Here is a 25,779-nt window from a genome sequence, read left to right on the forward strand (position 1 = left end):
TGTTACATGATTTTTAGCCTCTTCCTTTCATGGGCCAACAGTTCTTCAAGATTTATTTTTAACATAAGAACTCTCTTTAAGTTAGCCTAAGTTGCCTCCAAGTTATTGAAGTTACTCAGAAGACATAGGTTTTGGATTTAAAATTTCCACATAAAGCTGTGTACCTTCAGGCAGCTTTCTTAGCCTTCAAGAACTGAGTTTCCTCATGTATAATATAGGTATGATATCGCTCCACTGGGTTGTGAAAATGAGCTAATTGTGAATGACAGGATCTGTTTTGGTGCACAAAGTTGATTCTCAATAAATGCTTTCTTAAGTCTGAACTTCCTGCAAATGACTACACACACACACACACACACACACGTCTAAATATTCTATATGTATATATACACATATATGTATAAATATTATATATATACATATATATGTATAAATATTATATATACATATATGTATAAATATTATGTATGTATAAATATTATATATACATATATGTATAAATATTATATATATGTATAAATATTATATATATATACACACATACATACATATCGGGGGTGCCAAAAATATATACATATTTTAAGCGATGTATTACTTTTCAATGTTGAATTGAATTATGGGAGCAATGTGTAGTATGACGTTCGTTCAAAAGATGATGTTCATCAAATGAAATGCTAGCATCACCATGCAGCAAGCAGGACAGTCAAAGAAAATGGTGGAAGCACAGTTGTCATTGGAGGAACGCAAGACCATTTTGAAGTAGTATTTGAAATGGAGAACACTGTGGAAGTATAACAACAGCAGAGGCGTGACCCTCCAATACACCTAACAATTGCATGCATTTGTGGTACGTTTGAGACGCATGGTCCCATGTGTGACGTGCACAATAGAAGATCTGGGAGGTCTCACACAGCAATAAGTCCTGCAGTATTGACTGAAATCAGAAATGTCTGGATGCTGTTGGTAACCAGTCTGAGCATCTCTTGTAATTGCAGAAGTCAAATATGACTTGTATTCATCTTTTGTTATCAGTATATATTGAGTATTGTAATTGTAATACAATTTTTTTCCTTTCTTAAAATGTGTATGCAATTTTTTGGCACCGTGTGTGTGTGTGTGTGTGTGTGTGTGTGTGTGTGTGTGTGTGTGTGTGTGTATTCAAGCTAAGGTCTCACTCTGTCTTCAAGGCTGTAGTACAGTGACATGATCATGGCTTACTGTAGCCTTGAACTTCTGGACTCAAAGCAATCCTCAGCCTCCTGAGTAGCTGGGACTACAGGCATGTGCTACCACACCCAGCTAATTCTTTGATTTTTAAATTTTTTGTAGAGACTGGGTCTTGCTATGTTGCCTAAGCTGGTCTTGAATTCCTGGGTTCAAGCAATCCTTTTGCTTTGGCCTCCCAAATGCTGGGTTTACAGGCATGAGCCACCGCACTTGGCCTGATTTAATATTTTTGATGGAGAGAATTTTACTTTCCACTCGTATAAGCAAGGTTCTCTGCTTGTAGCACAGCACACGCGATTCTGGCACGTGGAAATCTCCTGTCTGCACGTCCTCCTATCTCTCTGAAATGTGTTTGTACTTCCCTCACTACACAACTTGAGTGCTGTCTTCATTAAATGCGCCCCAGGAAACTGAATTCATGTGTATATGTGCCTATTTATGCTCTGTCTGCCTATTTTTATTTGGAATTTTCTTCCTCTCTGATTATCTTTTTTTTCCAATTTTTCATTTTGAATTTGGTGAAGCCCACGAAAATGTTGTGCCCTTAATTCTTTGGTATGGCTATTCTATGGTCTAAAGAGAAATTACATGTCATTTGTTGCTTTTGAGAGTAGAAACCGTGTTTTGATTATTCCCATGGAGTTCAGCACATTTTGGGTGACCAATGAGTATTATCTGACAGTGGAGAATTGTATCTTTTCATGTGAGGTTTTTTAAGCTCATGGCTACAATCTAGGGGAAAGGCTTCCTACAGGGAGTGGGAGGTTTGAAAGAAAAACAGGACTGGAGATGTGCTTAGTCAGAGACCTAGAGAAGATAAGTAGAGACCTTGAAGGGCTCTGTCTGAATGAGTGAAGCAGAAAGGGTTGGAAGGCTAACCCTTAATGTGCCAGGGTGCATTAATTAATGTGCCAGGGTGCATTAGTTCTGCATTACAGATCAAATAGTTAATTTGGTCACTTTAGTAGATATGCATCATTATTTTTTGACATCATTGCTATTACATGGAGTATGCCTTATGTTTGGGAAGTATCTTTCCTTCATTCCTTTGGGAATTACAGAGTGATCAGAAAAGATGTTCCCATTCTTGTTTAATGTTCCTTTCTCATTTCCCCCTTAAAATAATTAGAAATTATTTATTAGAAATGATGCTTCCACTGCACTTTTAGAGCCTAACGCTTCTTTTACATAGTGGCTTGCTTAAGCAACAAAACAGTAAACTTTTATGTATCTCCTTTTCAATAAAAGTAATAAATCTGTATATAAATCAGTAAGAGAATACAGAATAAAAACAGAAGAAAATGTAGTAGCCGTCTCCTAAAATCTAGTCATATGGACCCGTGTAAATATTTTGGTTTATTTCTGGAATGATGAGTTGGAAAAGCCATGGAAGTGGTGGTACCACAGAAGGATCCAGCTATGAGAGAAAAGAAACTCAAGTCAGAAACTCTGAGCTAATCCTGGACTATTGACACAGGCAAGATTGCAAATCTTTGTATAGTCATGTATGTTGTAAAAATAAGATCATGGTATACACATTGTTTTCTGATTTGTAATTTTTATTTATCATATTATGAGCATCTTTCCATATGATTTGTCCTCTTAAGTATCTTTCACCTGAATTAAGTATTCTGTTGTTTGTTCTATAATTATTATTATTTCTTGAGTTGGAGTCTCACTCTGTCACCCAGACTGGAGTGCAGTGGCATGCTCCCGGCCACTGCAGCCTCGACCAGCTGGGTTCCCGTGATCCTTCCGCCTCAGCCTTCCAGGTAGCTGGAACTACAGGTGTGCGCCACCATGCCCGGCTAATTTTTGATTTATTGTAGAGATGAGGTCTCGCCAAGTTGCCCACGTGGGTCTCAAACCCGAGGGCTCAGGCAATTCACTCACCTTAGCCTCCCAAAGCGCGGGATTACAGGCTGAGCCACCGAGACCGGCTTGTTCCATAATATTTTAAACCAATTCTTTTGTTGAATGTTTAAGTGATTTCTATTTTGTGAAGATTATAAACTGTACAGAGATGAAGATCCTTGTAGATAAATTCCTGTTCACTGTCATGATGATTTCTTTAGGATAAATTTTTAGAAATGACATGACAGTGTCAAAGAATATGCATGTTTCAAAGATTTTTGGGAGTACATACCGCCCTGTCAAGCTGTCATCTCCAAAGGCAAACGCCAATTTATTTGCCCACCAGCTGTGTATGAGTGTGTATTTTTCTCTTTTTTATTTTTTTAACTTATTTTACTTTAAAGATGTGGGGTACAATTCTGGTTTAGGTATACAAGTGATCATACAAGTAAAGTTTGGGCCTCCCTTTGGTCCTCACTTTGCCTGGTTTTAATGTTATGTGCTCCCCCTCCCTTCTCTGGCAGTTTCTAGCCACTGTCAAGCCCTTTCTCATGGTATTAGGGTAAACGTTCAGAGTCCGCTTATGAGTAAGAACATGTGGTAATCAGTTCTTTGTTTCTGTGATAAATCACTGAATATTATAGACTCTAAATCCAACCAAGTTGCTGCAAAGTCCATAATTTTGTTCTTTATGACTGCGTAATATTCCTTCGTGTATATGCACCACACTTTTTTTTTTTTTGAGTTGGAATCTCACTCTTGTTTCCCAGGTTGGAGTGCAGTGGCATGCTCACTGCCACTGCAGCCTTGACCTGCTGGGCTTAGGCAATCCTTCCACCTCAGACTATCTAGTAGCTGGAACTACAGACGCATACCACCATGCCCAGTTAGTTTTTTGTGTGATTTTTATTGTAGGGACAAGGTCTCACCAAGTTGCCCAGGCTGGTCTCGAACCCCCAGGCTCTGGCAAGTCTCTCGCCTTGGCCTCCCAAAGTGCTGGGATTACAGGCTGAGCCACCCTCCTGGTCCACATTTTTAAAATCCAGTCCACTTTCAATGGGCAGCACTCTTGGTTCCATGTTTTTGCTGTTGTATTTAGTGTTGCAATAAACATGCGTGTGCAGGTATCTTTTTTGTAGAGTGATTTAAGTTCCCCTGGATATGTTTCCAGTAGGGGGATTACTGGGTCATATGGAAGGTCAACATCTAGTTCTTTTAGGAATTGCCACACTATTTTGAAATAAAGGTTGAAATAGTTTGCATTCCCACCAACAGTGAAGCAGCTTTCCCTTTCCTCTGCATCCTTGTCCTTGTCTGTTGTTTTTGTTTTATTAGTGATGGCCATTCTTACTAGAGTTAGGTAGTATTTCAGTGTGGTTTTGATTTGCATTTCTCTGATGATTAGTGAGGCTGAGCATTTTTTCATGTATCTGCTGGCTGCTTGTATGTCTTCTTCTGAGAAGTGTCTATTCATGTCTTTTGCCCACTTTTAATGGGGGCTGTTTTGTTTTTTTGTTTTTTTTCTTTCAGCACATTTAAGTTCCTTGTAGATCCTGCATGTTAGGCCTTTGTCAGATCTACAATTGGCAAATATTTTTTCCTGAGAGTATGTAGTTTTCCACATACTTTCCCAAGACATAAGTGCTCTCCCTCTGTAAATATTAGGAGCTTACACACTCATACTGATGTGTATCTATAATCATTATGTACAGAATGTGCTTTATCTCCTGAACACACTAATGTGTACTAGCAAATGAGTGTACACATACACTTCTGATGTGTCCACTTCTCAATGTAAGTGTCTTCCCTTCCCAGGCGCCTGCATGAACATCACCCACAGCCAGTGCCAGGTGCTGCCTTACCACACAACGATGACGCCTCTCCTCTCCATCGTCAGAAACATAGAAATGGAGAAGATCCTCAAGTTCTTCACATACCTCCATCGCCTCGGCTGCTATCCACATATCATGCTATTTGGCTGCAGCCTTGCCTTCCCTGAGTGCATTGTTGATGGCGATGACAGGTAATTGGAACCAAAATCATTCAGTAATAAGCGTTAGTTATAGCAGGTCTCCAAGAGGCACGAAAGCATCCCACGCTATCACCTTTTATTTTCTTGTTATTAAAGGAGAAAAAAAGACTTACACGAGTCATAGCCACTTGCAATCCTTTGAAACTAGAACTATTTGAAAACCTGGAATAATTTTATTTATAGGGAAAAATTATTCAGTATGCTAGATTAATGCTATCAGGACTATTCCAGTGAGGATCTGGCAGAAGACACACAGCACACTCTAAGGGGTGATAACAGAGTTTACTGAAGACTATTTATGGAGGTGAGGGCAGGGTCAAGAGGACAGATAACTGATGGGGGGCACCAGGGTCTCATGATAGCGAGATGCAGTCCCTCCACCAAGGATTAGAGGAAGATACAGCCAGCAGCACCTGGTGTCTATGGGCCAGGGGTCTCTGAATGACCAGGCGCTACAACCCTAGGCAAAGAAACACAGTCACCACCAGCCTACCAGTCCTGCAGGGGGAGAGAAGAAGGGACCTCACTACCCTCCTGACCTCACATCTGCCAGTGCCTCCCAATTACTGAACTTACCCATGGCCAAAGGACAAGGGCACGCAACTACTGGGGGCACAGGGGGTAAGATCCAACATCTCAATGAAATCTCATCAGCTCAGAAGTCATGAATCTTATCATGTGTCTCAAATCTTATCAGAAAATGCTAGTGTGGGCAAGATTCTGGTTGGTTCTTTTGTTCAACACTGGGACCCAGAGCAGGGCAAGAAGGGTAGGGAGTACATGGGAAGGGACAAATAGAAGCCACCCAGCACAATATCAAGTAGGGTTAGAAATCTTTTCCAGTAAGAGCAAATCAATCAAAAGGATGTCACAGGGGCATTTGAAAGTATATGCTTTAAAAAGTTTCAAAGCATGTGTCAAGTACTTATTCACATAGAATGTCAATTATTTTCTGAATCAAAATGCTGTAAAGTCTTAAGAATAATGTTACCATGAATTGCATTTTTCTCTGTGTTTGAATTCTTATTTATTTATTTCTGTTAAACTGACAGATAAAAGTATATCTATTTCTTGTGAACATGATGTTTTTCAACTATTCATACATCATGGAATGGCTAAATCCAGCTAACATATGCATCACCTCACATAGTCATCATGCGAGTACACCTCACATCCATTCTCTTAGCATTTTTAAAGAATTATATATATATACACAGATAGGGTCTTTCTATGTCACCCAGACTGGCCTTGAACTCCTACTGTGATCCTCCTAGCTCAGCCTTCCAAGTATCTGAGACTACAGGTATACAGCACTGTACCCAATTAAGAATACAATATATTATCAGTAACTACAGTCACCCTGCTATACTAAAGATTTCCTGAACTTATTCCTTCTTTCTGTTATGTTGTGTCCTTTGACCAACATTTTCCCAACCTCCACTGCCAAACCATCCTAGCCTCTGGTAACCTCCATTCTATTCTATATTTCTATGAGATCAGTTTTTTAGATCCTAATATGAGTGAGATTGTGCAGTATTTGTCTTTCTGTGCCTGGCTTATTTCACTTAACAAAATGTCCTCTAGGATGGCAAGTACCAGAATTTCCTTCTTTTTTATGGGTGAATAGTATTCCATTGTGTGTCTATACCACATTTTTTTATCCATCCATCTGTTAATGGACACTTAGGTTAATCCCATATTTTGATTGCTATTCCTCTGTATCTCTCTCCCTTTCCTCAGGCCCCCCCATCCACTGAAATACAATGATATTGAAATTAGGCCAATTAATACCCTACAAATGATGGAAAAATTGCATGTCTCTTACTTTAAACCAAAAGCTAGAAAAGATTAAACTTAGTGAGGAAGGCATGTCAAAAGCCAATCCAAAAGCTAGGCCTCTTACACCAGACTGTTAGCTAAGTTGTGACTGCAGAGGAGAAGTTCTAAGAGGAAATAAAAAGTGCCACTCCAGTGAATACATGAACATTAAGAAAGCAAAACAGCCTATTGCTGACGTGGAGAATGTTGTAGTGGTCTGGGTAGATCAAAGCTACTGCAACATTCCCTTAAGCCAAAGGCTATTCCAGAGCAAGGCCTAACTCTCTTCAATTCAATCAATGCTGAGAGAAGCAGGGATGCTGCAGAAGAAGAGTGCAAAGCTAGCAGAGGTTGGCTCAGATATATAAGGGAAAAGGTCAAATCCATAACATAAAAGCTCAAAGTGAAGCAGCAAGTACTGATGGAGAAGCTGCAGCAAGTTAACCAGAAGATCTAGCTAAGAACATTGATGAAGGAGGCAACACTTAACAACAAAATTTCAACGTAGACAAAACAACTTTCTATTGAAAGAAGATGTCATCTAAGACTTTCATAGTTAGAGAGGAGAAGACAATGACTGAATTCAAAGCTTCAAAGCTTCAGAGGATGGGCTGACTCTTTTGTTAGGGGATAAGGCAGCTGGTGACTAAGTTGAAGCCGATGCTTATTTACCATTCTAAAAATTCTAAGGCCCTTAAGAATTGTGCTAAATTGACTCTATCCATGCTCTGTAAATGAACCAACAAAGTTTAGATGGTAGCCTATCTGCTTTTGGCATGGTTTACTGAATACTTTAAGCCCACCCTTGAAACCTACTGCTCAGAAAAAAAGATTTATTTAAAAATATTACTGCTCATTGACAATGCACCTAGTCATCCAAGACCTCAGGTGGAGATGTTCAAGAAGATTAATGTTGTCTTCATGCCTGCTAACATGACAGTAATTCTGCAGCCCCTGGGTCAAGGAGTACTTTTGACTTTTAAGTCTTTTTATGTTAGAAATACATTTTGTAGGGGTTTAGCTGCCATAGATAGTTTTTCCTCTGATGGATCTGGGCAAAGAAAATAAAAAACCTGGAAAGGATTCACCCTTCTACATGTCTTTAAGAAGATTTCTGGTTCGTGAGAGGAGGTGAAAATATCAACTTAAAAGGAATTTGGAAGAAGTTAATTCCAACTCATGTAGATCACTTTGAGAAGTCCAAGACTTCAGTGAAGGAAGTAACTGCAGATAGGACAGAAATAATTAGAGAATTAGAATTCGACATGGAGCCTAAAGATGTGACTGAATTGCTGCAATCTCATGTTAAAACCTGAACCAGGAAGAGATGCTTCTTCTGAATGAGCACAGAAACTGATTTCTTGAGATGGAATCTACTCCTGGTGAAGATGTTGTAACTATTGTTGAAATGACAAAAAATAATTTAGAATATTATTTAAACTTAGCTGATAAAGCTGTGGCAGTATTTGAGAGAACTGACTACAGTTTTGAAGGTTCTACTCTGGGTAAAATGCTATCCAGCAGCATTACATGCTACAGAGAAATCTTTCATAAAAGAGAGTTGTTGATGCTGCAAACTTCGTTTTTATTTTGTTTTTCAAAATTGCCACAATCACCCTAATCTGCACCAGCCACCACCTTATCAGTCAACCGCCATCAAACTGAGGCAAGACCATCTACCAGCAAAAAGATTATGACTTGCTGAAGATTCAATGATTATTAGCATATGTTTGCAATAAAGTATCTTAAAATTAAGGTATGTACATTGTTTTTTAGACATAACGTCATTGCCACTTAATTGACTACAATGTAAGCATAACTTTTTTATGCAGTGGGAAACCAAAAAGTTTGTGTGACTTGCTTTATTGATATATTCATTTTATTGCAGTGATCTGGAACCAAACCCACAATATTTTCAGTATATGATTATAATGCTGCAATAAGCATGAATATATCAATAAAGCATATTACAGAGATCTCTTCAACATATTTATTTACTGATTTCTTTTTCTTTGGATATGTACTCAGTGGTGGGGTTGCTGGATCATGTGGTTGTTCCATTTTTACTTTTTTGAGGAACCTTCAAAAAAGATGTAACTAAGAAAGCAGATCATGCAGACCTAAGTTGCAGCCCCTTCATCTGTTAAGTGATGAGATAGTAGCAGTATTTGCTTTACAAAGTTAATGTGAAGATTAAGTGATACAGAGGACCTGAAACAGTGCCTGTCACTTACAAAGAAGCTCAGTAAATATCAGCTACAGTTATACAATAGTGGATGGAAAAGTACAGGTAGAGAGCTAAAGAAATAAGGAGACAAAAAAGTTTTTCAAACGTGCTAAGTATACTAAGCATTGAAGGACTTCAAACTGTGGAATGCTGTGTGGTTTGAAAGAAAACTACGCAGAATACTCAAAGCTTCTGAAGCTAGATTGTAGTTACATATCTGTTTAGTTTTGAAGAATTTCACTTACATCTCTTTGCTTTCATTTTACTACAGGCTCCTGTTACACATAAGTTCGATAACAAAGGAAGGTGCATTCAGCTCCCAGGAGCTTGCATATTCATGTTCACAATCCTCCTTATTGTAATTCAGACTCTCTCAAATTATCAGTTGTAAATGTCTAGTTATGCTGCTTGTAGTTTTCAGGGCACTTTTAGGGGATTTTTTTTCTTTGACCTGGTTCATCCTGATAGGTATACTAATATGAGAATTTCTATTTTCTGTTATAATGGATGATATACTCAGTTATATAGTTTTCAGGTGTCCTTTGGGGACTTATGGTTATATTTAATTCTATAATTGCACTTTAAGACAAGCACTGCTTGCTGTCATTTAGTGTATGCATGGGATCTGCAAGCTAAACAATAAGAAAAAATAAATTCAGAGTAGTAAATTGTATTGTAAAAACAAAATTCTAAAGGCAAACATCTTTTTCTTATATTTCACTATTTTGGATCATCCATTATACTAATTTCCTCTATTATCCTAATAATGAAGAATTGCTTGTATTCCATCCTAAAGAAAATAGTCACTTAGCAGTATTGAAAATTTAATTTTAAAAGATTATAGTGGTATATATAAAAGTCTGATTCCTTTGAGGCCTCAGAACTTATTAACTATATAACAATGAATTCAGACAGTTTCTACTTTAGCCTGTGTCTACTTTTAATAAATGTATGTACTGTGCGCTATAACACAGGCTAATGGAAGGGAAATATCATTTATATGAATTTAGTGAAATATATCTCAAAATACAGAGCATTAACTAATAAGCCATCTGAACATCTCTAAAAGTATGTGACTTAGAGAAGACAGTTTCAGAATATCATCAAGTGCAGAACAAAGGGAACATGCCTATGCTGCTGGCAGGGCTGTAAACTAGTTCACACCTTTTGGAAAGCAGTTTGTAGGTTTCTCAAAGAACCAAAAATAGAGTTACCATTCGACCCAGCAATTCTACTTCTGGGAATATACCCCAAAGAACACACAAATCACTCCACCAAAAAGATACCTGCATGCATATGTTTACCGCAGCACTATTCACAACAGCAAAAACGTGCAACCAACCCACCTGCCTATGGAAGGTGGACTGAATAAAGAAAACGTGGGACATATATGCTATGAAATACTTTGCAACCATAAAGAAGAACAAAATCATGGCCTTTCCAGCAACATGGATGCAGCTGGAGGCCATCATTCTAAGTGAATTATCACAAACATGGAAAACTGAATCCCATGTGTTCTCATTCATAAGCAAACACTAAACATAGGACTCGCATGGGCAAAAGGACAGGAATAACAGACACTGGGAGCACTGTCAAAAGGGGGAGCAAAAGAGGAGGACACAAAACCACCCGTTGGGTATCATGCTCCCGACTAGGGTGGAGGGGCTCAGCAGAAGTCCAAACCTCACCTTCATGCAACACACTTAGGTAACCAACCCTCACCTATACACTATGATTCTAAAATAAACTTTTTTTTAACAAGTAAAAAAAAGGAAAGAAACAGAAGCAACATATACATGTATATATACACATATATATATGTGTGTGCTGATATATGTATCAGCAAGTAACTAGCAAGAAGTACATGACTCTTGGGTCAGGAGGCTAACAGAAGTTTTGCAGATGACGTCCCATATACAAGGTGTACTGAATGCCTTTGTGTTTGGAAGAGGAAGCAGGGATTGTAGTTGCATGCTTCTGATGCCTGACTGTCCCCTTTTCTCACTTTGTTTATGCAGTAGGTCTCTAATTCTACCAGGGAAGAGAGGGGTAATTTGGCTTGGAAGCCTAGACTTGGCTGCTAGAAGACTCTCAGGAGACCCTGAGAACTATCATCACACTCCTCCTGTCTTCTAATACTTTGCAGTGAAACTCCACGCTAGTGAAATTCTTCACATTAAGAAGTTGACATGTTGGTTATTGATCTTTCCCTTTGGAGTACTGAACTGCCTCTGGGTCCCAAACAGAAATTCTTAGTATCTAGAACACTTAAATAAAAATTCTTCATTTAGCCAGATGATTAGAGATTGAAAATTTTATTTCAAACCTGGAAGCTATAAGACAGTTTTCTGTCGTGGACTCCAGTCCTGGAGGTTTGTGATCAAATGAGTTTCCTTCAATGAGCTTCTTGAAAAGCACAATACTTTACCCAAATTGTATACTATGTATGTTCACTGGAGATTAAGAGAATGCATGTGAATATTTGGGAGCAGATGAAACCTGATTCAAACCATAGCTCTACCAGTTGCCAGTGACAAGTCCTTGTATACTTCAGTGAGCTTCCCTGACCCTCGGCTTTCTTATCTCTAAAACAGACATGATAACATCCACTTCACAGGGTTTGATTGTGTGTCTCTGTGTCTCAGTAGAACGATCCACATAAATACATGATCTACACTATCTGGCAGATAGTAAGTACTCATAAATAGCAACTCCTATTATTGATATGGTGTTCTAAGATGGTATATGCCCTTCTGGGAGGATCTAAACTTCATTGCCTCTTTCAGAGATGGCAATTTGTTCTCATTCTTCCTACCTTCTTGTCTATTTTCTACTTGGCTGCCAAAGGAATAACAAAAACACAAATTGAATGGCGTTGGTCCACTACTTCTCTTCTTTTAGGGGCTTGCATTAGACTCAGATTATGAACTAAACTCCCTGCCATCGCTTTTGAAGCCCTCCCTGCTTCTCTTTCATGGACCCAGCTCCATTTGCACTGACCTTTCTTTCTCTCTCAAAGTTGCCCACCTCTTTCCAGTCTCCTTTGCACATGCTATTCACTTTGCCTGGAAAGACCTTTCTCCTTACACTAAGCCCTCTACTTAGAAGACATCTCTGCTGAGAACCCTCCACTGACCACCCTCAGGTCTCCTGTCATCTTTCACCACACCATGGTTATGTCCTTTTTTGCCTGTGTATGACATCTCTTAATTTATAAGCTCCATGGTGGCAGAGAACTTGTTGACTTTGTACATCATTGTATAGGCAGTGTTCAGAGCAGTGTCTGACACATAGCAGGTGCTCATAAATATTTGTAGGAATAAAGGAATAAATAAATAAGCTCTTCAGCTAGGGAACCCTCTTAAATGTCAGTGAGAGTTCAGATGCATTGACTATAGTTGTTTGTTTTTGTAAGATTGATTCGTTCCTGAAATTTATGAATAAATCAAATTGTATGTGTATATTAAATGAATTACAGTTTTTAAGTGACTTGGGTGATATTTCCAGAGATAATTTAGCTTCCTTCTGAATGAGCTTCAGTTGGCAGAATAACCAGTCTAAAATTATTGTATGAACTTGTGCTTTTTCATCGCTGTTAAAATCCTGACCTAGTAGATCAGGATTAGATTATACCTGAGGATTGGCTTGGTGACCCTGCGCTTTCTTTTTAATGTTGACTCATATGCACTCCATTGAAAAGGACTTGCCCATTGAAAGTCTTGGCATTAAGGTTTATATAAAGAGCAGAAACAAAGCAACCATAAAATACCTCGAGGATATTGACCAGAATGGTGACTACAAATCTGCTCATGTCCTAGGATCTACAAGGAACTCAAACATGCCAAAAGGAAAAAAACAAACAACCCTGTTAAAAAGTGTGCAAAAGATATGAATAGACACTTCTCAAAAGAAGATATACGGACAGCCAACAGACACATGAAAAAGTGCTCAACCTCACTAATCATCAGAGAAATGCAAATGAAAACCACATTGAGATACCACCTAACCCCAATAAGAATAACCATCATTAATAAAACAAACAACAACAGATTCTGGCAAGGATGTGGAGAAAAAGGAATGCTTCTACATTGCTGGTGGGAATGCAAGCTAGTGCAACATCTTTGGAAGACAGTTTGGCGATTTCTGAAAGAACTAGAAATTGACCTCCCATATGACCCAGCAATTCCCCTATTGGGAATATGCCCAGAGGAACTCAAGCCATTCTACCAAAAAGATACTTGCACACACATGTTTGTTGCAGCTTTATTCACAATAGCAAAGTCATGGAACCATGCTGCCCATTGAAGCTGGACTGGATTAAAAAATGTGGTACATGTATACAATGGAATATTATGGAGTCATAAAGAAGTACAAACATATGGACTTTGCAGCAACTTGGATGGATTTAGAGTCGATCATATTCAGTGATCTATCAGAGAAACAAAGAACAGAGTACCATATGTTCTCACTCATAAGCAGACCTTGAACAATTATCATGTTGCTATAAGAAAGGGATTGGCAGTAGTGGGAAACTGCCAGGGGGCGAGGGTGGGATTGGCAGATGAAGGAAACTGCCAGAGAGGAAGGGGCACACCGCATCAACAAGGGTACCTGCATACCCTTATTGATGTTGTGTGCTCCCCACCCTCACAGTTTCTCACTACTGCCAATCCCTTTCTTATAGCAACATGATAATTGTTCAAGGTCTGCTTATGAGTGAGAACATATGGTACTTTGTTCTTCGTTTCTCTGATAGATCACTGAATATGATTGACTCTAAATCTTTAAAATTTAAAAAAGAAAAATTTGCTCATATCAATAACAGTGGAGAGAGCTGGGAGCGGGAAACTCCCAGGGTGCACTCTTCCAAATATTTCTGGGCCATAACTTGGAAGAGAAGCACACTTTCAGGGTATTCTTCCACAGAGCAAAGGTAGCACCAGGCTCTGTCAGTCATTGAGAAGTAAATTTCAACTTGGCCAAAGACAGAATTGCATGGATAATAGACTTGCATACATATGAAACTGCTGTCTCAGGGAATGGTGAGTTTACCATTACTGGAGGTATTTAAACTGAAGAATGAGAACTTGCTGGAGACACTGGGATAAGGAATCCAGCATTTTATGGTAAATTGGTTTTTCAGTGTATAAGGGACTGGCCATTTATAGGGGCCCATGGAATAAATGAATAAAAATCTTTAAAAACTCATGAAACAAGATGCAGGCAATTAAACTTACCATAACTTTTCTCAAAACCCTTTATGTTTGCTTTGGGGATAATAATTGGAGCATCTACTTGGAGGTCTTGTTTGGGGGATGCTGCTGACACTGGATGGACCACATCCAGTAACAACAGATGGTCACTGAACTGCCTTCAGAAAGGATGAGCTGAGCTAACTGCAGGACTTCTGCTTTGCTAAGTGGCATTTGCAAATTGGGATCCTGCTGCCTGAAGGCATCCCTCTATCCAGTGCAACTCTCAGGTTCTCACCTGAATCAATGCTAATCAAATATTAGAGTGTATCATTCTAGGTAGGTGCTAAATCAGCTGCTTGGACACCTCTGTGTCTTGGGTGGCTTGGCCTTTGCTCAGAGTTCAACAGTTCATGGTAGAAAATAGAACATTGGACTCCAGCTGTTGTTACCTGTGTCCCCCAAACTTTTTTGTGTCACATTTGGTAATGGAAACGTGACAGAATTAAAATGGTTTCATAATTATAATTTTAAAAAACACATATAGGTCAGTGATCAATGAAATAAAGATAAGCATTGCTGCTATGAATCATTAAGTGCTCTGGAAGTCATTGGTTGTTCACTTCCCTGAATATATCTGCTCACCTGGAAACAGCAGTGTTTTAGCCACACCCACCCTGGCTACCTGAACAGGTGGCTGTGTGTTGCCCTTTTCAGTATCAGGCAACACTGGTGACCTGGCTGCTTTTGGGCATTCTACATAAAATATCAAATAATAGATGAGGTTCCATTGTATGGACCAAAATGCCTCGAGGTATAAGTAAGATACAACCAGATAATTCCCATTCCTTTTATTTTACAAAGATATACAACGAAGAATCAGGCTGGGACAGATCAAGTCTTTCTAAAAAAATGCTTTGTTGGCCGGGCTTGGTGATTCAGCCTGTGGTCCCAGCACTTTGGGAGGCCGAGGTGAGTGGACTGCCTGAGCCCATGGGTTCCAGACCAGCCTGGGAAACTTGATGAGACTTCGTCTTTACAATAAATCAAAAATTAGCTGGGTGTGGTCATGCATGCTTGTAGTTCTGGCTACTTGGAAGGCTAAGAGGCAGAAGGATCACCAGAGCCCAGCAAATTGAGGTTGCAGTGGCCATGGCGTGCTGCTGCACGCCATCCTGGGCAACAGAGTGAGACTCCAACTCAAAAATAGAATAGAATAAAATAAAATAAAAATAAAAATGCCTTGTCATGTTACTGACAGCATCTCAACCACACATAATTAATCAAGCTGAGTGGAATCCTTGTTGACTTTCCTCCTCCTCAATAATTTATTGGTATTATGTGGACGTGACTGGAATCTATAAATAATACTTGTGATTCAGTTCATTCAAAGATCCATATTTATGGCATCATTTCACGATGTGCAAAAATCAAAACAGCTGCAAATATAATTAAATGATTGCAAGTTTCTATTGTGACTTGTTAATCTCCCCATCCCATGGGTCCTGGCTAGTATGCCAGATATTAATGAGAATAAGGCTCATGTTCGTGAAAAGGATCTGGAATGCTATATCCTCTTTCAGGAGTTGTGTGGGTTTTACATTGTTCACATCCATCTTAATTCAGACTGTGTCTATCTGTTGGGTCTTCCTCAAGTTTCTCTGTTTTAAGAGTTATACCCTACTACTGGCATATAAGTGCAACACTTAATATGTAGGGTTTTCATCCATAGTGATTTTATTGACATTTTCCTTTTATGTGGGAATGACTTCACGATTGAATAGTATGTGTAGAATTGCTGACGTGGAAGGGAGAACATCCCACTGGCAGGGTGCAAGAGTGTGAGCTCAGGACACCCCATTCAGTTGGGAGTCAAGTGGTGACGGTTCTTCTCCCAGCTTTGCCCCTGACAGCTTCACTCCAGGTCGGTCGACAAATCATCCCTGCGTGGGATTTACCTGTTTATCCAACAGATACATATGGTGTGCTGACCACACAGCAAGGATACAACTGCGAGCAGAATGGACGAGAATCTTTGGATCCATGGATTAGTTGATTGGAGGCAGATGATTACCTCAATATCCTTACCATATCCTAAGGCAACAGATATGACCTTAAATATTACATTGATGAGAGGCAATAAACTAATACACAAATAGATGATAAACAAACACTAGCTAATCAGATAGTGATAAGGTCAATGAAAAAATAAAGCAGGGAAATGGAGAGCTTCAGGAGGGTAGGAAGATGTGGCAAGGGGTGTAAGTTTAACTGTGGTGTTTAGGAAAACCTTGCTGGGAAGGTTGTACTTGTACTCAAGGATACAGGAGTGAGTCCAGGAGGTGAGGGAGAACTTGACCCTCAGAGTGTCATGATGAGATTGGTCCTGTAAGCAGATACTGTTGTCAAGTGTGATGGGCTGGGCACAGTGGCCTACACCTGTAATTCCAACAGTTTGGGAGCCTGTGGCAGGAGGATTGTTTGAGATGGAGTTCGAGACCAGCCTGGGCAATATAACAAGACCTCGTCTCTATGAAAAAGTAAAAAAATTAGTTGGGTGTGGTAGTGTACGCCTTAGTCCCAGATAATCAGGAGGCTGAGGTGGGATGATGACCTGAGCTCAGGACATCAAGGCTACAGTGAACTATGATCCCAACACTGCACTCCAATCTGGGCAATGGAGTGGGACCCTCCCCACTCAAAAAAGGGGAGTATGGGAGTCAGGGAGCAAAGGCATGAGGGACAGATGGAGGGTCTTATCAGGAGCCTGCAGAGCTTAGAGTTCCCTCTCAGCTCCTAACATCTGTGTAGTCAATGAGGATGTTGGGAAAGTTGTCAATTCTTTTTTTTTTTGGCAAACATTTACTGGCACCTACAGTGTGTCAGGTGCATTGTTGGAGGCTGGGGATGTGAAAGAGAACACAGCGCTGCCCTCAAGGGACTCGGCATAACAGGGACCGGACAGGAACACAGTCAAATTGCCAGACAAAACAATCTATTTACATGGTGCAGGGGTAACTCAGGGAAGGAGGAGGGATTCTGTTCATCCAGCATTGTTAGGGAAGGTCACTGGCAGGGAGGGAGGTAACAGCTGAAATGAACTTTGGAGGAAGAAGAAAAGTTTGCCAGGTAAAGAAAGTAGGTAACAAAGGATGTTTTGGGTAGAGTAACAGCCTAGATTCACCATATACCAGAGAAGCTCCAGCAAGTTTAGTTTTACCAGAACATAAGATGGGAAAGAGATATATAAATGGACTTGAAGGAGTTTTAAGAAGTGATATTGGCTGTATTTTGTGATTCACTGCAGGTGATTGGTGAGATTGGGTGTGGCTGAAGCTTCTGGGCTTGGAGACTTGGGTCGGTGGTATTCCCACCAAGAACACAATGTATATGAAAGCAGGGGTGGTGGTGGTGGTGGGTAAGGGGTTAATATTGAGAGCGTTTCTTATTCTGGCTCAAGAAGTGGATGATAGTCATTTTCCTCTAAATGGAAATAAAAACAGCTTTCCTTCTGTATGGGATGACATGATTTATACTTTTGCTCATTGGCGTTCTGGTATACAGAATCCCTGACAAAGCAAAAAAACCAAATCAACAACACACCATCCTTTGTAACATTTGCTGATTTCTGTGGTGTAAACACTCCTACCATATTTCAAGCTAATAATAGCTCAACTATCAACTCACACACCACTGTGTTTCATCCCTTGACAAGTGTGAGCTGGGCTTCCCCTGAGTGCGAGGCACGCAGCTCTGTGCTGGCAAAGTCCTGTTTGCTTCCCCATAGCTACCTGCCATGCCCCTCCATTCTAGCTCTTCCCTGGAGGTTAGTCTCAACAATGGCTACCTTCTAGTTTCCTCTTGGGTGCAGTCAATGGGAGCCACCAACAGGAGATCAAAGTGTTGGAAGATAGACAGTTTGGGTCTGATCCCTGGTCTCCCCTCTGCCAAGTTACGTGAGTTGGGCTGCAAATCCCACTATAAGAGACCATGACTCCCATCAAGCAGGCGTGCCCATTCTATTCCAGAAACTTCCCTCTCCCTTGTCTCTTAAACCTAGAGTGCTAACAGCTTCCGTCCCAGCCTACCATACCACCCCTTGTTGGTTTTTCTAAACCCCGCCTGTACCTCTGTCAGTAGCCCTTTCACTAAACGCTCTGCAGTAGTCCAACTTCAGTGGGTCATCTCTGTCCTGCCAGAACCAGAACTATCCTAAATAGAGAAAAAGTTTCAGACCAATGTGACCAAAGATACTCTGACTTCTTCCATGATTTCTCTTCTGATGTGAGACAATGATACACGTAAATGAACATTCACTTGCAAGGTTTTCCATCCCCATGTCAAGTGGAGTTGGGAACCAAAAAAGCTTCTTTCCTGCCTCTCTCATACCCCTAAGCCTCTTCTAAGGTCTCTTGAGGTCACCAGAATGTGCTGGCCGTGGAAGCTGCTGCTGTTGGCCCACCCTGGGAAGAGCAAGCCATCTGTTGTTTTCTTGTGTTTTCCAGCAGTGCTGATGAATTCCTGCTCCAGTGTCATCTGTGAATTCGCGTTCCTGTGCTATCTGTTGCTTATGCTTATGTGAAGAGGTCAGATAGGCAAGTTGTTTTGGAGCACTGAACTGAAGTCACTGTATTTGGCTATGAGATTGCCTCTGTAGGTTTTTGTTTTCTCACAGTGGAAAAGGAAGAAATGGGAGCAGATTATCTTGTGAGAGATTATCTAGTGAGACTAACAGTCTATTCATGACTAAGTGAGGTCAGCAGCTCTGGGAGCTGCCTGTGACGGTGACTTGGTGAGCCTTGTTCATTAAACAGCTCAGCTTAACAAAGATACATTAAGGAAAGTATTTTTTAAAATAATTGTGTTAGTCTTGTCAGTGAATACTACCTCTAACTCAGTTGCCTGCCTCTGACAGCACAACGTGTTAAAGAAAAGTGTATTAGTTACCACTTGCTGTGTAACAGATTACCAGCTTAAAACAACATATATCTGTTATTGCACAATTTCTGTGGGTCGGGAATCTGGGACTGCTTAACTGGGTCCTCTGTTTCAGGGTCTGTCACATGGGTACAATAAAGGTGTAGGCAGGGTTGGGATTTTATCTGATGACTTGACTGGGAAAGGCTCCACTAAGGACAATTGAACTGAGGATCTTAGTTCCTGCCTGGCTGTTCCTTGCCATATGGGCTTCCCCAAGATGACAACTTGCTTCATCAAAGCTGGTAAGGAAGAGAGTCTGTCAATAAGACATAAGTCACAATCTCACATAGTCAAATATCAGAAGTGACATCCCATTACCTTTTATGGGTTGGAAGCAAGTCACTAAGTCTGGTCTACACTCCAGAGAAGGGGATTACACAAGGCATGAATACCAAGAGGCAGAGATCATTGGGGACCATCTTAGGGCCTGCTTGTTTTTTTTTGTTTGTTTTTGGTTTTGAGTTGAAGTCTCACTCCACCGCCCAGGTTGGAGTGCAGTGGCACACTCATGGCTACCCCAGTGTCAACCCACTGGGCTTCAGTGATCCTTCCTCCTCATCCTTCCAAGTTAGCCAGAACTACAGGCCCGCTAATTTTTGATTTACTGTAGAGATGAGGTCTCACCAAGTTGCCCAGGCTGATCTCAAACCTGGGGGCTCAGGCAATCCACTCACCTCAGCCTCCCAAAGTACTGGTATTACAGGCTGAGCCACCAAGCCTGGCCAGGGTTTGCCTGTTACAGACTCTTTTTTTGCATGAAAAAATAGTTTGAAATCCTAAGTGCTCCTAATATGTTTAAAGGTTGGTTTATTTGCCAGAAGTGAAAAGTGTGACACCTAAATGCAATAATGGGATCCTGAATAAAGATCCTGGCCATTCAAATAGGGTCCTTGGTTAAGTTGAAGGTAAGTATCAACACTAATTTCCTGGTTTCAATAAATACACTACAGTTATGGAAGATGTTTACCTTGGGGAAGTCTGAATGAAAAATGTATGGAAATGTTCTATACTATTTTCATAACTTTTCTGTAAGTCTAAAAGTAGTTTAAAATAAAAAGTGAGCTGGGCTCAGTGGCTCAGCCTGTAATCCTGAGCCTTGGGAGACTGAGGTGAGTGGATTGCCTGAGCCTGCGGGTTCAAGACCGCCTGGGCAACTTAGTGAGACCTCATCTCTACAATAAATAAAAAAAAAATTAGCCAGGCATGATAGCGCGCGCCTGTAGTTCCAGCTACTTGGAAGGCTGAGGTGGAAGGATCGCCGGAGCCCAGCAGGTCGAGGCTGCGGTGGCTGGGAGCGGCCACTGCACTCCAGTCTGGGCAACAGAGTGAGACTCCAACTCAAAAAAATAAAAAATAAAAAGTGATTTATAAAACTTAAAAATTCGTTAGCCATATTATCCTGCTTTGTGGCTATTGTTTATTCAGTAATCTTAACTTTATGTCCTTATCAAAACTTTTTTCACAGATAAAATCTTCACATTTGTAGATACATTATAACACAGTGTTGGGTAGGTAAATTCTCTAAAAATTGTATAGGTAAACTGTACAATTTTTTGGTAGATAAATCATTTCAGGACATCCTTCCTAGTGAAGATACCATACTCATTATCTCTATGTAGTAGCATTATTTATATAGTTGCCACATGTTTCAACAAATAATTATAGAGCTGGTATGAAAGCTTTTGGCCTTAACTTTAGTTGAAATGTGCTAAGAACTTGTGCACAGCACCCCCAAATTTATGAAAATGTTCTTCATAAAAGCACTTCACACATCAACTTAAAATAATTGCCATTCCTAAAATAGCATTCTGATAGCCCAAGTGGACTCCTTGCTTGCAACTGAGCACTGTTTCTCAGTTGTCCGTCTGCTTGTTGCTTGGATATAGGCACAGATACCAAAATAGAGTGGCCTACCTCACCACACTGTGCCGTGTGATGAAAAGGGACATATTTCCGCTCTTTGTAGGTAGCTACATTTCATGCAGTGCAAGACAAAATGGCTCCTCGTCGCGCCCACTCTTTGAACAGACTGATGGTTATAATTCTCTGTCACACTTTCACATGTCTTGGCCCAGGAGCTTAAAGCATATGGGTCTCAGTTGGTTACACCTGAAGAGAGCTGTTTGGAAACACTCTCGACATTTTTCTTAGGCCTTGTTTTTAGAATGGAGGGCCTGATGATGTTTTAATGTCTCCATATATTCCCAGAATGCATTTTGAGAAAAATGTTTGTGACCTTTTGGAATTTAGCAAAACTGGTAGGAGTATCAATGAGCCTCTGAGAAGCATTACCTTAAAGAATGAATTTTGATTTACAGAATGTTGGTGTAAAATGACCATGAAAAACAGTCTGGACTCCAGCTCTTCCGAGCTTTTCAAGTGAGGAAACCGAGTCTTGGCATAAATGAACTATTGGCCCAAGATCAGACAGTGGAGGAGAGGCCATGTGAGAGCTGGGGATGACAGACGTAGGTTTTCCTGCAGAAAACTGATCAGGGTAAGAGTCAATGATGATGAGTCAGTTCTGAGTTAAACACTTAACTTCAGAGCATTCAGAGTCTGCTGGGTCCCTGCGTGAAACTTCATTGCTGTTGCCCTAGCAGATTCTGAGAAAAGACATGGAATAATTTTAAAAATAGGTGAGATCATAAGTGAGGAAAAGTCCAAGAACCACTCGGGAGAGTTGGGTCCTGGAGTGTCATTCAGCTTTGCAGGTGGATTTTCCCCATCTTCCAAAAATGTTGGATGACTCTTCACCCCTCACCTTTACATGGTATCTGGAATTTCATCATTTAGAGATTCCCTTGACATAGTAAGCAGTCTCTTTTTAATGATGCAAAAGTCCCCGGGAGGGTTAAATATCTATCTATTATTATATATTAGTGTGTGTGCGTGTGTGTGTGTTTTCATCTCTCTTTTTATTTGAAAGCCTAATTGAGATCAGCTACAGTTGGGAGTGTAATTTATTATTATTATTATTATTATTATTATTATTATTAAATGCTGTTAACAATTTATTGTAACTCCTTCCAATCTTTTGTCTGCATGTGTGGGAGTGTATACAGTTTTTTTTTTTTTTATAGTTGTCCTTATTTTAATGGCTTTAAGGGTACACGTGATATTTAGGTTACATGGCTGCTCTGTACAGTGGTGAAGAAGTCTGGGCTGGACATGTATCCATCACTCCTGCTAGTGCACATTGTACCAGACAGGTGATCTTTCATCCCTTCCCCTTTCTCCTCCTCCCCATTCTGAGCCTCCAATGTCCTTTACGCCATTCTGTACTCTTTATGCACAGACATCTCTCAAAATGAGTGCAGTTTCGATTGTAGGGAGGGAAGAATGTGTTTTGAAATACTCTGGTAGAAGTAACTGGTTGAATTGTGGCATCAGGTGGTCAGGATGGCATCAGGACCTTGAGACCCTGGGCAGGGACTAGGAGACAAAAGAGGAATGTCAAAGACAAGACTGTTTTGTTTTACAGCTTTCCTGTGGGCATACTCACACCTGGAAAAGAAAGCAGAAATACCTTTACCCTTTACTTGTGTTCCTTGACCCCTTGGACAGATACTGATCCGTTCCAGTTTTTCTAGGCTTTTGCAGAATGAAGGGCAATCCCAACCACCATGTATATGGTTGTGCCACTGCCATGGGCATAACAAGTTTTACTCTGTCCTTGAGTTGTGCTTTGGAAACACACATCCATGATGTTGGAACTTACCTGGAGTACAGTGGTTAATAGAATGGATCCTTGGTTCAATCTGCCTAAACTCTAATCCTAATCTCTAACACTCATTACCTCAGTGAACTTGAACAAATTTTTTATTTTTGTTTTTCTGTGCTTCAGTTCCGTAATTTTTGTTTTAGGGATGATAGTTATGGTACTAATCACATAGGGCTGTCGTGAGACCTAAGTGAGGCAATGCATGTGTAGCCCTTAGAGCCATGCCTGGCAAAGGACAAGGAATTATGTAGTAATTTTACGTTCTCCACATTCCTTAACTGTGTGCTTTAGTCTTATTTGAAAAAAATCTAGTCTCTAACCTCTCTCGAATATTTAGGACAGGAAATATTTTTAAACAATATTATTTAAGTGATACTTTCTTAGTCCTATAAATCTCTAATATATTTCCCAAATAGCAGTGAGGTGTCTTCTTTATGCCAAGGTACTTATCTGGACCAATTCATACTTTATGTCCTAAAGCTAATTCTTCCAAATACAAAACCTCTCTTTCCACATCGTCACTGTCAAATTTAGTTACACATTAAATTTATGTAGATAATTATGTGAATATCAGGATGCTAAAAGATACCGTTTTAGGGTGACATTCTGAAAGGATGGTTAAAAACATTTTTTAGTTGATTGGAGTTGTTGTGGTCTCCTTTTCCATTTTTATGCATGACAAGATCTTTCTTCTAATATTTTCTTTTTCACACCCTATTAGTTGCGTTTTACCTCAATGGCTAGCACATCCCCTTATGCTTCTGGAGTTTGTAGGAATATGCATGAGGTATTGTAAATGTGCTTGTTTGATCAAAGGAGTTTTAAAAGCCTAGTTATTTGGTCCTTATATGAGATTAGACAATATGAGAGAATAGGTTGAGTACAGACTGAAACTTAAAACACCGGAACTAGGTGGTATTTCAATGTGGTTTTGATTTGCATTTCTCTGATGACTAGTGAGGCTGAACATTTTTTCATATATCTGTTGGCTACTTGTGTATCTTCTTTTAAGAAGTATGTGTTCATGTCCTTTGACCATTTTTTAAATAGGGCTGTTTGTTTTTTTCCTTTCAGTTCGTTTGTGTTCCTTGTAAATCCTGGATGGTAAGCCTTTGTCAGATACACAATTAGCAAATATTTTTTCCCACCACCTAACTCCAATAAGGATGACCATCATTAAAAAAATCAAAAACAACAGAATCTGGCACTAGTGTGGAGAAAAGGGAACATTTCTACACTGTTGGTGGGAATGCAAACTAATCCAACCTCTATGAAAAATTGTGTGGCTATTGTAAAAGGAACTAGAAATTGACCTTCCATATGATTCAGCAATCCCTTTCTGGGAATATATCTGGAGAAACATAAATCATCTACAAAAAAGACACCTGCACACACATGTTTATTTATTTTATTTTATTTTATTTTTTTGAGTTGGAGTCTCACTCTGTTGCCCAGACTGGAGTGCAGTGGCCGCTCCTGGCCACTGCAGCCTCGACCTGCTGGGCTCCGGCGATCCTTCCACCTCAGCTTTCCAAGTAGCTGAAACTACAGGCGCACGCTACCACACCCGGCTAATTTTTTTGATTTATTGTAGAGATGAGGTCTCGCCAAGTTGCCCAGGCGGGACTCGAACCCGCTGGCTCAGGCAATCCACTCACCTCCATCTCCCAAGGTGCGGGATTACGGGCTGAGCCACTGAGCCCGGCTCACACATGCTTATTGTTGCACCATTTACAGTAGCAAAAACATGGAAGCAACCCTACTGCCCATCGAAAGTGGACTGGATAAAGAAAATGTGGTACATATATACAATGGAGTAGTAACACAGTCATAAAGAAGGACAATATCATGAACTTTGCAGCAAATTGAATGGAGTTGGAGACAATCATACTTAGTGCTCTATCACAGAAACAAAGAACTGAATATCACATGTTCTCACTCATAAGTTGGACCTGAACATTAATCACAATGGCACAAGAGAGGGATCGGCAGTTGTGGGACACTGTCGGGGTGGGGAGGAGGGGAAGGGGGCATGCACATAACAACACAAAGGGTACCTGGTCCCAAACCAGGGCAAGTAAGGGTCAGTTGGAGGCCCAAACTTCACCTGCATGTAGATTACTGATGTACCCAATTATAACTTGTAGCCCACACCTTTATAATAAAATAAAATATAGATTTACAAAATAAAATAATATATATTTATATAAAATATAATATATATATATCTTCTGTCTTCTACAAGACAGAAGATATATATATATTATATTTTATATAAATATATATATATATTTATTCTGTCTTGTAGAAGACAGAAGATATATATATATCAACGCCTGTACTCCATTCCTGCTTCTGCCATTGAGTGACCTTGAGTCTGTCCTAGAATGTCTCTAGACTGTCTCAGATGAAGGCTTTGAGTAACAACTTTAAGTTTTCTCACAGATCCTGTAGGATTCTGTGACATAGTATTGACTTTACATTTGTGAGGTGTCTGCTTGTATTGGACTGACATGCATATTTTCCTTCTCAGTTTTCTTAAAACAATCTGAAATGCTGTTACCAGGTGACCAGCCGTGATGAGAGCTGCAGCCTATGGTTGTAAAGTAGAGACAGCTGGCTGGGTCTGCAAGGAAACAAGTTCATAGCCTTGGCCTGATTGGCATCCTGGTCACCACCCCCAGAACTGTGATTCAGGGGTGGTGGATGCATATCAAGTGAAGAA

The 25,779-nt window shown here is 40.1% G+C and overlaps 1 protein-coding gene across 2 annotated transcripts in view; it reads left to right on the forward strand.

The window, feature by feature from the left end:
* Nucleotides 1-25,779, forward strand: part of CORIN (corin, serine peptidase) — a 245,929-nt gene that overhangs the window by 59,096 nt on the left and 161,054 nt on the right. For both annotated transcript variants that reach the window (XM_008062553.1, XM_008062554.1), the window contains one exon: nt 4,897-5,104. In XM_008062553.1, the coding sequence (XP_008060744.1) occupies nt 4,897-5,104 (208 nt within the window). The remainder of the gene's footprint in view (nt 1-4,896; nt 5,105-25,779) is intronic.

The sequence above is a fragment of the Carlito syrichta genome, unplaced genomic scaffold, assembly GCF_000164805.1.
Source record: "Carlito syrichta isolate Samal-C Ts95f unplaced genomic scaffold, Tarsius_syrichta-2.0.1 Scaffold305745, whole genome shotgun sequence".
Taxonomy (NCBI): domain Eukaryota; kingdom Metazoa; phylum Chordata; class Mammalia; order Primates; family Tarsiidae; genus Carlito; species Carlito syrichta.